The sequence below is a fragment of the Cupressus sempervirens genome, chromosome 3, assembly GCF_028749045.1.
Source record: "Cupressus sempervirens isolate cs-2001-9-10 chromosome 3, ASM2874904v1, whole genome shotgun sequence".
In the NCBI taxonomy this organism is placed as follows: Eukaryota; Viridiplantae; Streptophyta; class Pinopsida; order Cupressales; family Cupressaceae; genus Cupressus; species Cupressus sempervirens.
In genome coordinates this window covers 510,250,025-510,265,682 of record NC_143120.1, presented here as the reverse complement: position 1 = coordinate 510,265,682, position 15,658 = coordinate 510,250,025, and the positions used below count along the sequence as shown (strand labels likewise).

At 34.1% G+C, this 15,658-nt stretch overlaps 1 protein-coding gene across 1 annotated transcript in view; it reads right to left on the bottom strand.

Moving 5' to 3' along the window:
• Positions 1–11,496, bottom strand: part of LOC149567416 (phenylalanyl-tRNA synthetase, putative / phenylalanine-tRNA ligase) — a 100,470-nt gene extending 88,974 nt beyond the window's left edge. Inside the window, exon 1 of the mRNA XM_089820594.1 lies at positions 11,090–11,496. Within this exon, the coding sequence (XP_089676720.1) occupies positions 11,090–11,236 (147 nt within the window). The 5' untranslated portion in view covers positions 11,237–11,496. The remainder of the gene's footprint in view (positions 1–11,089) is intronic.
• Positions 11,497–15,658: the final 4,162 nt, after the last annotated feature.

Below are 15,658 nucleotides of genomic sequence, written 5' to 3'. Positions count from 1 at the left end.
ATGAAAAACCACAATCTCTCATTACTAAACATCAGCAATACAATAGAAGCCGCCGTTTCTTTAGAAGCTTCTATAATTGCCTGGTGTCATCCACAGTTTCAACCTCAATGCTATGTTTCCAATAAACACATGCATGCCTTAACTAGAATTGACTTTTAATCTAGAAATGACAAAATTTGCATGGACACGAGTCTATATGTTCAGATAAGTTTTATAGTGCTTTATATGTGAATACACTAATCTATGAGTACAAATAATATTTTTATTTTTATATTACTGAGAATAATGTATGATTTTAGCATTAATCTCTCTTCGTAGCAGGAAGGAACAAGATGATTTATATTTGCATTCAGAGGAAGCTCATGATTTCGAGGGAGTTGTTCAACCTCGGAGGAAGGTTACATCATCCATCTAAATATGATGATCAAAGTTATTTCTGTTAAGAGGGAGTGCTTATGGAATCCCTGTCATGTTTATAGATATTGTCAATATATAAATTATAGATTTTGAGACTCTCGATGGAAACAAGTCTTAGGCTGTGATTGCATATCTTGCCGATTATGAGTTCTTAATCATGATTGTTATAAGGTCAACCTGATAACTCTTTCACTCTAGGAGTGAACATCATGTTGAAAGAGTCCACATAGACAGAGTCCATGTAGACATCACGTTGAGAGATTCCATGATAGGAGTCAGAAGTCATGTTGAGAGAGTCCATCACTGTATCACGTTGGGAGAGTCCGTTATAAAATGTTGCTTGTAAACCTTACTAACTTGTTATGTTGAAAGACTCCGTGACAGCATGACGTTGAGAGAGTCTGTGACGAAAATTGATTGTGATTCTTGTAGGTTTGTCATGTTCAGAGATTCCATGACAGCATCACGTTGAGTGAGTCCATGATAAAAGTTGAATATGATTGTTACAAGTTTTCATGTTGAGTGATTCCATGAATATAAGTAATTGTTACTGGTTTTCATGTTGAGTGATTCCATGAATTTTATAGGATCTATGTGATTCAACTGACATTTTGGTTGCAGCCTTGCATGACTGATTAGTTAAAGATTTCTCTCTGGCTAAAAGGGAGTGTTGGAGATTGTAGATGTGATGGAGATCTTTACCTATAGAAAGATACATAAAACGAACAAGGAGCTTTTGCAGATTGCATTGCAAGTTTCAAATATAGAGTAACATCAAGAAGCCAAAATATTTTGTGATCAGGACACAATTTACTGTCACTAGGATTGTTTATAAGTGTCCTGTCACTGTGAATGTTGGATTAGGCTCTTGCAGCTTGTATTACTTCCTCTGGTGCTATTTGTGATGTGTAAAATGTAGGAAGCCTAAACTAAAATATTGTCTCAAATCAGATTTAGGCTTCAATTCTTGACATGTTTTGCTTCATTTCATTGCAAAATTACATGCAAAGGAAACAATAAAGATTTCCAAGGAGATAAGTGATTTCAAAAACAGATCTATTGAAAAAATGATTCTAATATATAACATGCATGGCTGTTGCATCAAATATATTGCTGTTATAATGCTAGAACATGCATGAAATTTACATGCAACATACCCACATGATTCCAGTCCAATATAATCAAAGCTCCGGTGAGATATGATCATTTTAGTGGGATAAACATCCACAAAACTAAACAATGTAATGCACCTGTGAATCCTAAAGCAAATCCACCAAGGGGGCTGATTTGGGCTCTCGTCCAAATCACCAAAGCATCTAGGGTTTCCGTCCTAGGGTTTTATACTGAACATTCAAACAAAGCTTCAAGCGCACATTGAAAAGATTCAAAATAAAAATAAAATATTCTTCAGAATGCCACAATTACTTTTTTCCTCCTTTTATAATAACATTTTCCCTATTGTTTGAACTGTACTTTATTTCATTTCTCTCCAAAAGTTAACATTATAGTAAGGTCAATTTATTAATTAAGTTGCATTTATTAATACTTATTTTATTGAGTCGCCTTTAATTAAATTAATTAAAATAAAGTCATATTGACAACTTTAAAATAATTCATTTGATTAATCTATTTCACCAACAGTTGGGGACATTACATGGTGGCAATAGAGGATGGAGGAATTTTCTTCATTTCAAATCAGCTTCTCATTTTGAGATGGTGTTCTACATGAAAAACATTTTTGGTTTATGCTTTCTGATTTGCTTTATTTGTTGATGCTAATTATAACATCTCTTTTCTAAGATAATATTTGATAATAATGAATTTTGATAGAATTATAATGTAAATTAATAAATATATAATTATAATTTTTTGAAGTCTCTAAAAAGACAAAATTACTGAAGAACACTGAACCATAAAAGAATTCATGAAATAATATATTGAATAAGTAACTTGTCTTGATCACTGCTGCCGATTCACTAATATGAGAATCAACTTTGTTGACAACAGCAATCATTAGACAAATTGAATCGCTATAAGCCATTCATCACCACAATATAGGAGATGCAAATTAAAAACATTAAGCTAAATTGTGTATGCCACTGTCTTGGAAAGGCCACGTTGGCACTTTAGATTGCTCAAGCTTTGACTAATGTTCAACAAATAACAGCGACATGTTTGAATAAAGATCAACATCCCTTAATTGAACATATATTATTGATGACTAGTAATGGGTACAGATTATAAATTATAATAATGGAATTGTGTTGGTGAGTGTTGAAAAGCACAATGACCACAAATAATCCTCCTTGAAAGATATAAATTGTAGGCCCGAGCTGGAGACTTGAGGAGAGTGTCCGCAGTAGGAATGAAGCTACATGGGACATGAAGTTTAGCATCAGATATCAATGGCATATGCCCAGACTACCATATTCTCTCAGTATCCTGAACAGATAGCAAGGAACACAATATGCATGAGCATAGCAATTATCAAATTGACTAATCCAATGGGCATCGATGACACAAAAATTAGCAATGGCCACAGTAAACTAGTCAATTGTTTATTAGGAGGACTAAGCCATTGATGTTACAATGACCAGTCAACAGTCAAAGTATAATGAAAGAAACTGTTGAAAGTAAACTGATTAACAATTAAGGAAAGAGTACGATTGGTTTGAATGAACCGATTTGCAATGAAGAGACATGACTCTAAGAGATGTCATCATTCAAAGATATCTATTGGATATCACTTCCATTACCTCAATAGCATGGAAGAGATGAGTGTGTGTCTGAGATATTCAGAAAGGAATATATATCATTTGTGCTCATCAAAAGAGAAAACATGTTCTATTAAATGGCTGGCATAGATCGTGTAACAGCATACTGCTATCCTGTAACTTATCTATAAATCAAAACTGAATTAACAAATATCATAGTTGAATTCTATCAGGGATAAGTAATACTTTTATATATATATATATATATATATATATATATATATAGCCTAGTCCTTAATCACTTGCTATAGAGCCCCTTAAAAGGAGATGTTGGCATTGTGTAGGGAGAGGCAAAGTAAATCCTCAAAAGGTAGGTGAATCCCAAGATGAGATAGGAATGGGGAGGGAGCCTACTTGTAGACTGGTGTCAAGTAAATCCCCATGCTCCTTAGGGTTGAATTTCGAAGAGAAGGAAGTATGCTTACATAGATTAAATATCAAATGTATTAGAATTATTCAATGTTTTTTCTTAAAATAATTTGACTTTAGATGCATAGTAATGCATGTTAATCATTCGTAAGTTACACCTTCCTAGTAGGGAACATTACAAAGATTAAGCAAATAATCATTTCCAAGTGCAATCAAAAACCCCAGTTGGAAATTTTAGGGTAAATAAAAATAAAGTCCAAATAGGGGGGGCATTACATTGATGAATAAGAAGAGCGCATGTTTGTGAAGATTGTTTTTTGGAGAAAGATTCAAGATTTGGTGGTCAGCTCAATATGGATTGTTGTCAAGCAAGCTTCGGAGTATATGATCAAGAACTATACCCTTTCATGGTCATCAGACAATGATAGAGCTCTGTTATAGGTCTTCGGAATTATTGTCAAATAGTTCAAGACTCTATAATTCGAGAGTTTGAGTCAAAGAGCTTAAGAGCACAACTCAACGCTCCACCTTTCTGAGGATCAAGAGGCAGCTTAATGGAGCCCCACATGATTCAAGATTGGTACTTCAAGGAGATATTTTCAAAAAAATATGTATACAGTCAGCAACTTTCGTCGTGTAAGCCTTAAAAGGGGATCCCTAGGGCAAGGTGAATTTGATATTTTCGGGATCAATGTAATAAGGGGGGAATGTTGGCATAATTATGGAATGTTAGCATAATCTTAGTATTACATTGTAGTTCTTGAGGATGACTGGTTTGCCTAGCCATCAATTGCCTTGTCATTCATTGTCTAAAATGTTCCTTATTGTGTTGAATAATATCATCAAAGTGTTCGCCCCTTTCATTTCTCTTGTGCTAAGTAGAAAATGCATTTCTTAGCTGAGTATAAAAATAAAACTATGATAGTTAATCAAACCATAGTCAGTATAATATACAGCAAAACTAAGTGATTGCACTGTTGCATTTTTTTAACATCGTCGCCCATTAAATTGGGGACCCCCCTTTTTTCGTGCTCCAATTGTGATCAAATCCTCCGACGAGCTGAAATTTCCCCCATCTTATACTCAATCTTCTCATTCTTCCACTCAATACTAGAAACCTACAACCTAATAATGAGTTTTGACATGGCACTACCAAATGTCAATGAAGGGAAACGATGAAATGAAATTTTGAATGAGACCAAATGGAAGGAATATGGGAGGCAATAAGTAATTTTGGTATTGAAACTTATCCTCTGCAGAGGGCGGGTTCTGCCCTCCAAAGAAGATTTTATCCTCTCTTTCCCATGATCTCCATCAAGCACAATCCTTTGACCATTATGAATCCTGCCTCGTGTAGAAGCTAAAACCAAACTTTTGGATACAGTAGATGACATGGAAATGATGAAAAGGGTATTCGAGGAAAAAAAAAAAAAAATCTTCTACCCATGTCGAATTCTGCTCCAAGTTGGGGACAAATCTTTTGCATCGGATTATTTCCACTAGCAAAATTCTTCTACTTATGTTGGATTCCACCTAGGTGGGAGGATGAATCCTTTGCACATTAAATTTCTGCCTTGGTATTTATTCAACACTTGGTATTAATCTCAAGAGAAGAAGTTAAACAGTAAAAAAAAATTGCAACCCCCATGTCTAAGTGGTATTAACCTCAAGAGAAGAAGTTGAACATTTAAAAAAATTGCAACCCCCCTGTCCAAGTCAGCCAACTTGACTGTAATAATTCAATTCAAGTAAACTCTAATTGGCTATTTACACCAAAGTCGGCCCTCCCTTTGATAGTGTGCCTTTAAATCTTCAAATTCATATATAAGGGATGTCAACTTACTTTATTTTGTGTCCCAAACAAATAGAAAACTAATCCTCGAAGACTACAATTTTGTTTTTAAATGAGATTGTGAGTTTTTAGGAAGTTGGGGAGATTTAAGAAAGTGGTGGGTTGGATTGAAGTGGGTGATGGTAAGAAGAGGTCAAGGAATCATCCTTTTCTAAAAGAAAAGCATACTTATTTTCAAATTCCTAATAAACTTTTGTAAAATTTGGTAGTGATATTAAAATCTTCTCACTGGTTGAGCACTTATGTTTTTTTCAATTCATGAATTTTTGAGAATTATTTCATGTTTGAATAGCCTTTCACAAATTTAATGCAATTCCTTTATTAATTTGCAAGGTGAGCGAAAGACAAGAGAAATGTTTTTAAAAGAAAAACTTAAAGCTCAAAAAATGCCAAATGAGAAGGGGATTCAAATCAAATCATCAAAGAGAATTCCAGATTGAGATCAAGATGGTTTGAGATGCACAATATTTGCTGGGGATCTCACCACGGAGATATAACTGAGATCACAATTGTAATCCAATTCAAGTTCAAGATGCCAATTTAAGTTGGGCCATAAAGAAATGAAGGTGGAGATGACTCGAAAGATGAAGTAAGTTGGGAATGACCAACATCACAAGCGCCCTCATGGAGATTGATAGTTTTAAAAGAGTTGATCAAAGTTAGAAATTTTAACTACCAAAAAATATTATCTCTCAATCAAAGGATTAAATAAGTCTACAAGATAGGGATGATGAGGTAGCATTGAGTTGTCTCCTCCAAGCAGATTCAATCAAATCATGCCAAGTGTCCATTTTTTTCTCAGTAGTTGTAATATCATTGTAATTCTCTTATAAGTCCATGGATTTGTGCCCTCCTGTAATTATTTCATGTTTGAATAGCCTTTCACAAGTTTAATGCAATTCCTTTATTAATTTGCAAGGTGGGCGAAAGACGAGAAATGGTTTTAAAGAAAAACTTAAAGCTCAAAAATGCCAAATGTGAAAGGGATTCAAATCAAATCATCAAAGAGAATTCCAGATTGAGATCAAGATGGTTTGAGATGCACAATATTCAGAGGGGATCTCACCATAGAGATATAACCGAGATCACAACCGTAATCCAATCTAAGTTCAAGATGTCAATTTAAGTTGGGCCATAAAGAAATGAAGGTGGAGAAGACTCGAAAGATGAAGCAAGTTGGGAATGACAGACATCACAAGCGCCCTCATGGAGATTGATAGTTTTAAAAGAGTTGATCAAAGTTAGAAATTTTAACTACCAAGAAATATTATCTCTCCATCAAAGGATTAAATAAGTCTACAAGATAGGGATGATGAGGTAACACTGAGCTGTCTCCTCCAAGCAAATTCAATCAAATCATGCCAAGTGTCCATTTTTTTCTCATTAGTTGTAATATCATTGTAATTCTCTTATAAGTCCATGGATTTGTGCCCTCTTGTAATTTCTTGTAAATTTGGCAACCTTAATTAGGGTTTGTAGGGATTAATCTTGGCACTTGATCTTGAATCGATCTTGACCCTTTGTTGTAATTGGATATCTATAAAAGGCCAAGGCCTTCTCATTTGTGATTCATTAGCTTAGGATAGTGGAGCTAGAAGAAAGTTCGACAGTAGTAGAAGATTAGAGTAGGCTAGCTAAGGGAGAGATTTGATCAAATTGTTGCTATGATGCTATCAAAGTAATGGATAATTCATTGTTGCTTCTTCATGGTGGATTACTTAAAATTGCTTTGCAGTGTTGCATGGTTTCCTCAATCTTTCACTTGGAGTAGATTTATTTTCATGCTGAAGTAGTTTAGTTGGATGGAAGTCATTGTAGATGTTTACTTGAATAACTCGACAAATCTCAGCCACTAGCCTCTTGTTGCTGGTAGGACTGTCGTGTGTGGTAAGTCGATGAGTAAAAGCGCTTACCTTCAATTGATATTGAATCTTTAGTTTGCAATCATTTCATGACATTGAAGAGGGGATATTGATGTGAAAACCGTTTATGCTTTCATTAAGCTAGCACTAGATGGGTGTAGTCATTGATCAAGCTGCATCTAGTAGAGTCCAAGTTCATCCATGATTTTTTGTATTCATAGTTAGAAATAGAAGTAGCCCAAGTTATTAACCTTAATTTTGAGTTGGAGCAGAAAAGTTGTAAAGTCAAAATTAATTTTCTTTGCACATTGTGAAGCCATATCTTTAGAAGTGCAGTTGATGTCCATTGAATGAATAGCATAAATCTCCAAAGTGATCACTAGCAAATCCAATTATTACATTAAGCAAGCTTCTGCAATTAAGAAGGAACTCTGAAGTCATCTCATGATATTATTTTGCAAGCTTAGCATAAGAGATGACCTTATATCAAGAGAGGATTGAATGTTCAATGTTTCATCTTGAAGCAATGAGCATTTGATTATGCATGTTGTAGTGGAACAAAACTCACATCAATATGCACTTCTTTCACTAACAAGGAATGAATGTACAGTTAACTTGTTAAATATTCTACTGATCTTAAAATTTGTCTTTGATTCCAAAAAAAGGAGGAACTGTATCTGATTTTTTAAATTCAGTTAGAAATATAATTATCATATATTACAACACAGCTTTCTTTTTCTCAAACTAAGCTAAAAATGCATTTCATCCAAGGGGCAATCTGGTTTTAGGGTAAAGCACTCAAAAGGGCAAGTTGGCTTTAGGCTAAAGCACTCAAGAATTGATCATTGTATCACCTTGAGGCATATCATCAAAAAAATGTGGGAGAGAAAGCGCGAGGTTTTTTGTTGCTTTGTTGATTTTAAAAAGGTGTTTGACACTGTCCCTAGGGACAAGCTTTAGCTCAGGATGGAAGAATTGGGGATCCCTATGAATCTCAGAGCTGTTGTTCATAGAATGTATGAAGAGGTAAAAGTCAAAATTAGAACGTCAGATGGCATTTCAGAGTGTTTTAGGAATGATATAGGGGTCAAACAGGGCTGTCCATTATCTCCTACTTTGTTTGGCCTATATATTGACAAACTTGAAGAATGGTTAGACATGCAAAATGGCAAGGGTATCCAATTGGGTGAATTTTTAATAAGGTTGCTCCTTTATGCAGACAATCTCATTTTGGTTGCGAAATCTACTTGTGGTTTGCAAGAACATCTACTTTCTCTTGAGCACTTTTACAAAATGGTTGGAATGCAAGTTAACATCAGCAAAACTAAAATCATGATTTTTTCGAAAAACAGAAAACAACATCAGCATAAGTTCTATTTTGAAGGCAGCATACTTGAGGAGGCTGCAGAGTATAAATACCTTGGGATAGACTTCAACAAAAATCTAAGTTGGAAAGGTTGTAGAAAGAAAAGATTATTGGATGGGTGGAAGGCATTTTATGCACTTCAAAATAGGTGTTGAGAGGCAAAAGTTTGGGATTGGAAAACTAGTCAAACTTTGTTTGGTCTTCTTGTGCTACTGGTTGTTCTTTATGGATGTGAAATATGGACCAGCAGCACCTCAGCCTTACAATGGAAACAAATTGAGAGGATTCAAAAGCGTTGGATCACAAACAAGTTTAAAATCAAGAACACTGTCTCATATGATATTATGTTAAGTGAAGTGGAGGCTGCACCTATTGAGGCAATTGCTATGGTTCGCCTCATTAGCTACCTAAAAAGAACTGAAAAAATGTATGAAGATAGATGGCCTAAAATGATCTTTAATGATAGATTGTGCAACCGTAAAAACACGTGGATGCAACAAAACATCAAGCGGATGTGCAAATGGAATATCCATTTCAATATGTGTCCCGCTAATAATAAAGAAATAAAGCTCTTTGTTATGGAGAAATTCTATAAGAAGATTTGGGGTAATGGACTAGGAAAGAAAAAAGCCTAATATATCAGCGAGTTCAACTCCAAAAGGCATACATAGGGGGCCAACATTTCTTGGAGAGCTAAAAGTCTCATTGCACAGCTCAGAACCAACTCTCATCAACTCTGATGTGAGACCGGTCGATGGAAGAGGCCAAAAGAGTCTTGGGAAGAGAGAATTTGCATGTTTTGCAATGCTGGGAAGGTGGAAACGGAACAACACTTTATGTTAGAATGTGATGCGTACAAGGACATCAGATTCAAATTTGCAGATATTATATCTGGAAGCTCTTGGCACAATTTATTCAACAAGGAGTACAATGAGAAGTTAGGGGGGCTCATCATCAGCTTGCACCAAAAAAGATCTGAATTACTAAAGCTGGCTTAGTTGGAAGGCTGTACCATACGCTATTCTTAGCCTCGTGGAAGTTAAAAATCTATCTATCTATCTATCTATCCATAGCCTACTTGCCTCATGCTAAGCTAGAAATTCATTTTATGACTGTGTAGAGCAGATATGGGTACTAACATAGAAAATAGTATTCATCGTTTAACAAAATGTTCAGTGTTTTGAATTGTTTTATAATCATCATGACATGAGAGAATGAGAAAATGTGTGTCATCCATTGGCCAAATTAGACTTGTGATATGCTTATGGGCAAAAAGCAAGCAAAACCACAGCCAAAAGCCCTTAAAATATAAAATATCAAGCACAGAGTAGAAGGTAGCACTGCAGAAACAAACAAGAATACTTCGAAGCATTCGTTTATTGCAACTTCCCTAAAATTAGGTGATTTTAGCAAAATAAACATGATTCTCAACCTCGATGGCCCTAATGCTGAGAACCATTGGCTATAGTGACTGATATGTTAGAAAATGAGATCTCAAGAAAGCGACGACTTGAATCACTAAAGCACAGGCTACTCTCAACTAAATCCAAAGGTATGTTAGATAGAGGAAGGCTATTGATTGTTCTTAATTCAACGTGTTATTAACAATGTACTAAGATGTGACAGCTGATGCAGAAGGGTCATCTTCAGTTACGGACCAGAGTTTGAGTGTTATGATTTCTGACCTAAAAATAGGGAATTTTTTGTTTCTGCTGCTACAAGAAGTAAGTTTGACATCTAACTTTTAGAACTTCAGTTGAACAACTGTAGGGTAGGTGTATTCCATTTCTTATATCTCATATATTGGGAAGGGAGGAGCAAAGAGGGTAGCAGCAAATAGAATTTTAGTCGTAAATTGAAAATATAAAATGAACATCTCTGAAGGTCTTTGTAATTTACCAATTTGAGTCGTATCACTGAGTTTGTATTTGGAAAACCAGTGTGATCAACCATTGAATCCAACGAAAATGTGTTCAACTACTATGCCAGATTCATGAATATTAACCATAAAGGTATAGCTCTCGATCTGAGATGTGAACCGATATTAATTGAAAGGTGTCAAGCCATAGGCATGATGTAGCGTATTTGTTTTGCAGATTTCAGGTGGAGGGATGTAACTAGACATATTGAGTAGTTCCAAACACGCAGAAGCATTTGTAGCCAAGAACCTTGAATCGCTTTTAAGCATGCTTGTTAGCACTGAACATTTTCATTTACAAAAAGGCTGCCACGAGTGTGATTGCAAATATTGTGTTAGGGATATGCCTAGCCATGATAACTGTTTCCATGCATTCTAAATCACTGTTACTAGCAACGAACCCTGAATCTCTCTTCGATGTGCTGATTACCTAGCGCCTGAAAATATTCTTCTATACAGAGGGTTCCACAGGTGTGATTGCAGATACGATGTTAGGGATGGTTCTGGCCACGATGTTAAAAAAATGCATACCTTGGCGTCAACAAGTCGGAAGCCATTGAGGCTCTTAATCACGCTTAAAAGATCTGAATGTTCAAGACCTTTCGAATCAGCGAACTCTCCCGAATCTCCAATCTCCTCATGAGTCTGCAAATACTCCAGAACCGCCTCCTCTGCCATTTCTCTCTTCCCCACTCCAAGACAGAATTTTTAATCCTATCGTGGGGATGAAAAAGCAAGTCTTTTCTGATATAACTACGGCCAAATGTTCATGTAACAACGCAGGCGTATTCAGCAAAGCTAAGAAAAATGGGCAGTTTAGAGTTCTGCGCGTTGCTACTGTATCCTCACGCTTTCTTCCGCAGTTTCTTAACAGTGCGTTCTCTATTCGTCTCTTCCCCAACCAATTAATAATTGATTTTAACTTTTAAATGGTAGGCCTGTACTAAAAACTAGCTTTTATATATTATATAAATATGAAATAAGCCGAGAGATATCCTTCTCGAGGCGCCTATTTTCATAATTCCATAATTTTCATCGCATATTTATGTGAGTCTAAGAGGATTCAAGATTTTTGATCTGCCTCATTTTTACTTCCATTTCCTCTCTATAATTTTCACGATTTTAATTATAATAATATTTAGTCTATTTCTATTTTGTTTTTCTGACATGTAAATAAACGTCAATTTTTTTTCAAAACAAAAATTGTTTATATTGAAGACTGCTGCGATTGTAGAAAGCCTCTCGGCTTAATAAATAGTTGTCTTTTTAGTATATATTTGTGTAATTAACAAGTGTCACATGGCATGTATTGTCGTAATTTATAATAGGTATAAAGTTAAAAATTTGATAAATTTTGAAATAATTTTATTAATATTTAATTTATATGATAAAAGTTGATTAATTTTTAATTTTTTTAAATTATGTACTATTATAACTAATTAAGTTGTATCTTAAAGTATTAATATTTTATTTAAACTAAACAAATATTATATAAAATATTATTCATAAAATATAATCACAAGAAAAACATGTTAAAATAATTGTATGATATAGTAAAAATAATAGTTTTACATGACAAAAAAAAATTGCATTCTAAAACATCGAGTAGTGCTTCCTCAAAATCTGCTCCTATAAGACCCAAGTTTATAAGCCAATGAAAATCCAATAAAACAAATTTTTAAAATCAAAAATCTGATAAATAAACATTACAAAAATTAAAAGTTAAAATTAAAATTAAAAATACTTACATCTAATTGGTTGAGATAGAAAAGTTCAATAACTAGTTAAGTACAACTGAGTGCAATAGTAAGTACATCTGATAAGTACACAAATAAAGTTAAAAAATCTTGAAATTAGAAAGATGGTATACTTAGTGACCATAAATCTTAACTTTATCACAGATCTTAAACTACAATTCTAACCATATTCTTAATCTCAAACAAGACATAACCCAAACTATAAACATGGTCATAACCTTGAACGTGACATAAACCTAAACCATTATCATAATTCTAACCCTACCAAAAACCATATCTTAAACCATAAAACCAACCATATTCCTAAATCTAACCTCATTCCTAACCTCACCCCTAATAGTAATGAAATTGTAAATCTAACCATAAATCTTAACTTTATCACAAATCTTAAACTGCAATTCTAACCATATTCTTAATCCCAAACAAATTCATAACCCAGACTATAAACATAGTCGTAACCTTGAACATGACATAAACCTAAACCATTATCATAATTCTAACCCTACCAAAAACCATATTACTTTAATAAGAAAACCAACCATATTGTTAAATCTAACCTCATTCCTAACCTCACTCCTAATAGTAATGAAATTGTAACTCTAACCATAAAACTAATGTGATGCAATTGTTAGTTATAAGGCAAATTAGTGCAACCACATATCTAAAAGCCTTTTCAATTATCTTCCAAATTAACCGACATGTAATTGAAACTATAACATATAAGCAAAGTAAATGAAACATCCACAACATGCATTAGAAAAATATCAATATATTTCTTGTGAAAAATCTTTGGTCAATGAGAAAAACCATGATGTGAATTAGCACCCATAAGTCTCACTACTCTAGTAATAAGATTTTCCTTATTAGGAGTATTGCATCACCATGTTAAGGGCATACCCAATTAAGAGTATTTATAGCCTGGTTACAAGCTATTACAAAAGCCCTATTAGAGCTACTTGGTTAAAGGATTTGAAGACTCCTTCTGAGAGTCGCCTAGTTAGAGGGTTTAATCTTCAGATATGTTAGGAGTGATCATGTTTGGGGACTTAGCTCAAAGAAGTTGTTAGGATTCAACAAGTAAAGTGATTTGAAAAAAGCACTCATTGTTTGATAGATCTAATGTTCTTCTCAATTTCTCTACTCTAAATTGCTTCCACAACACATTCACTTTTCTACCTAACACCTTCATGCATCACAACTTATCACAACAAAAACATCCCCCTTATATATTTTTTCAAGTTGGTGGAAAATCCCTAAATGTATTACCAAAGTTGACTCCAAAAGGAATTTAATTTTATGAGTGAGCATGTTGATTCACAAATTCAAGTTCCTTGATGTCAAACCCAAATACTTCAATAAGATTCTAAGTCATCCTTGGACTTTTTCCTCTACCGAAATATCAATTAGAGCAAACTAACTATGTCACTAATAGTTGTCATCGGTTTGCTTCATCAAATATTTGCTTGTACTACAAATCGGTTGATGTGACACTAAGCATACACTGATATTATTATGATAATGCTTCCATATGAAGCACACACCTTGAAACATCCATCTTTATTGCATATCACTTTTTCCTTAATTGGTTATCCAGTCACTGATAAACTAAACACTTAGCAATTGTGTCTATTTAATCTAATTGTCTATCAGAAGTATTTATCCATCACCTTCGGAATGATTTGTTACTAGCAATGACAATACTAATTTGATACTTCATGGTAATAATATGCCAACAATCTCTCCAACTTCATCGTTATGCCAAATCTTCCCCTTTGGTATTGGTGGCAACACTTATGGTTCTCTTATCAATAACAAAATTGAATCCTCCTTAGTTGATGCAAAAAATACAAGACTCCATGACTCCCCCTTACATATTTATGGCTACAAAAAAAATTACCAACCACTAACTCTCTATTGCAAGCTTACAATTTTTCACTGATACGGATCCCCCCTTTGACAACAATGATAAAGGAAGGCAAAAAAGATATACAAAACACTAAAAATGTATTATTGGTATGCATATATCTTGGTAAAGACATCCACAAAAATTGGTCTTTAAGACATGAATATCATTTTCCTAAGTCTTGTGTCGATTCTCCATGATAATTATCTAACTATGTAGCAGATAATCTAGCACTTCTAGTACATCTAGTGTACTCATACCCAGTAATGCTAATACAACTTTTGCCACTTTTATCCATTTCTACAAAAGATCTATTTTAGGAATCAAGTTTCTCAATGCCTCTAGTATTGTAGCAATTCTCTTTTCCTGTGCATTGTCAAAAATTTTAAGCTTATAATTTACAATGCTTGTTGACTCCCCAAAACTTGCAGATAAATGACTCACTAGATCAAAACTAGTAATTAACTTTTTCAACTCTTCTTGAGATTAAAATCCTTTCTTCTACTTTGAGAAATCAAAGATCATGACAAGTAACTTACCACCTTCCTTCACTTGGTTCACACCCATTGTTAAAGTAACTCTGTCAAGTGTAAGGGATTGAACAAGTTTCTCTAACCTCTTTTTTATCTCATAGTCTTTTTGGAGTTTATGCATAGTCGCATCCTCTAAATTTATAGTTTTTCACTTGCAACAGTCACCAATTTATCCAATTGTCTAGTTGGTGTAGCACATGAATCACAATAAACCTCAAGCATAAAATCTGACTATATATCTCTTGTTGATTGTATCACTTATGCATCTTTCGTCTATGATTTGATCATTTACCTCTTTGCCTTAGATTGCATTGTCATGAAATTTTCAATTAGTTCATTGGGGCTTAAAGTAGTGATGCCAATTGGTCCTTGAGTGGTTGGTATGTCATCTTTATCTTCTTCATCAAAAAAAATCTTAAGGGAAGATAAGGTTTGTATAATTGTTTGATGTTCATTATTCTTATTTGCAATACCTTCCTTTTGTTCTTTTTTTTTTGTTTTCCTTTCATGTACACAACCTCAACATATGTTTGATCTTCTTTATTTCCATCTTCTCCACTATTAGTCACTATCGATACATGTTGTTGTCGCCTGGTAGATGCATCCAGTGTGGTATCTTCAAGCATCACTTCCTCCATGGCTTGATAATATCTTGTGTTCTCTAATACATCCAATTGTTCATATGGAATATTTAGGAAAGGAATATCATCTATGGTGATCTCAACACCATCAATCTTCCAGTATTCATTAGTATGAGTAATTTGGAGTTCATCTTGTTCTAATTTTTCCTCTACTTCGTGCACTTTTCTTTCATTGCTCCTCTAGACCTGAGAACTTTTTCAAAAAAACTTTTGTCTCATCTTGATCCAACTGAGACTCGCCAAATTTAGTATTCTTGTTAACCTTT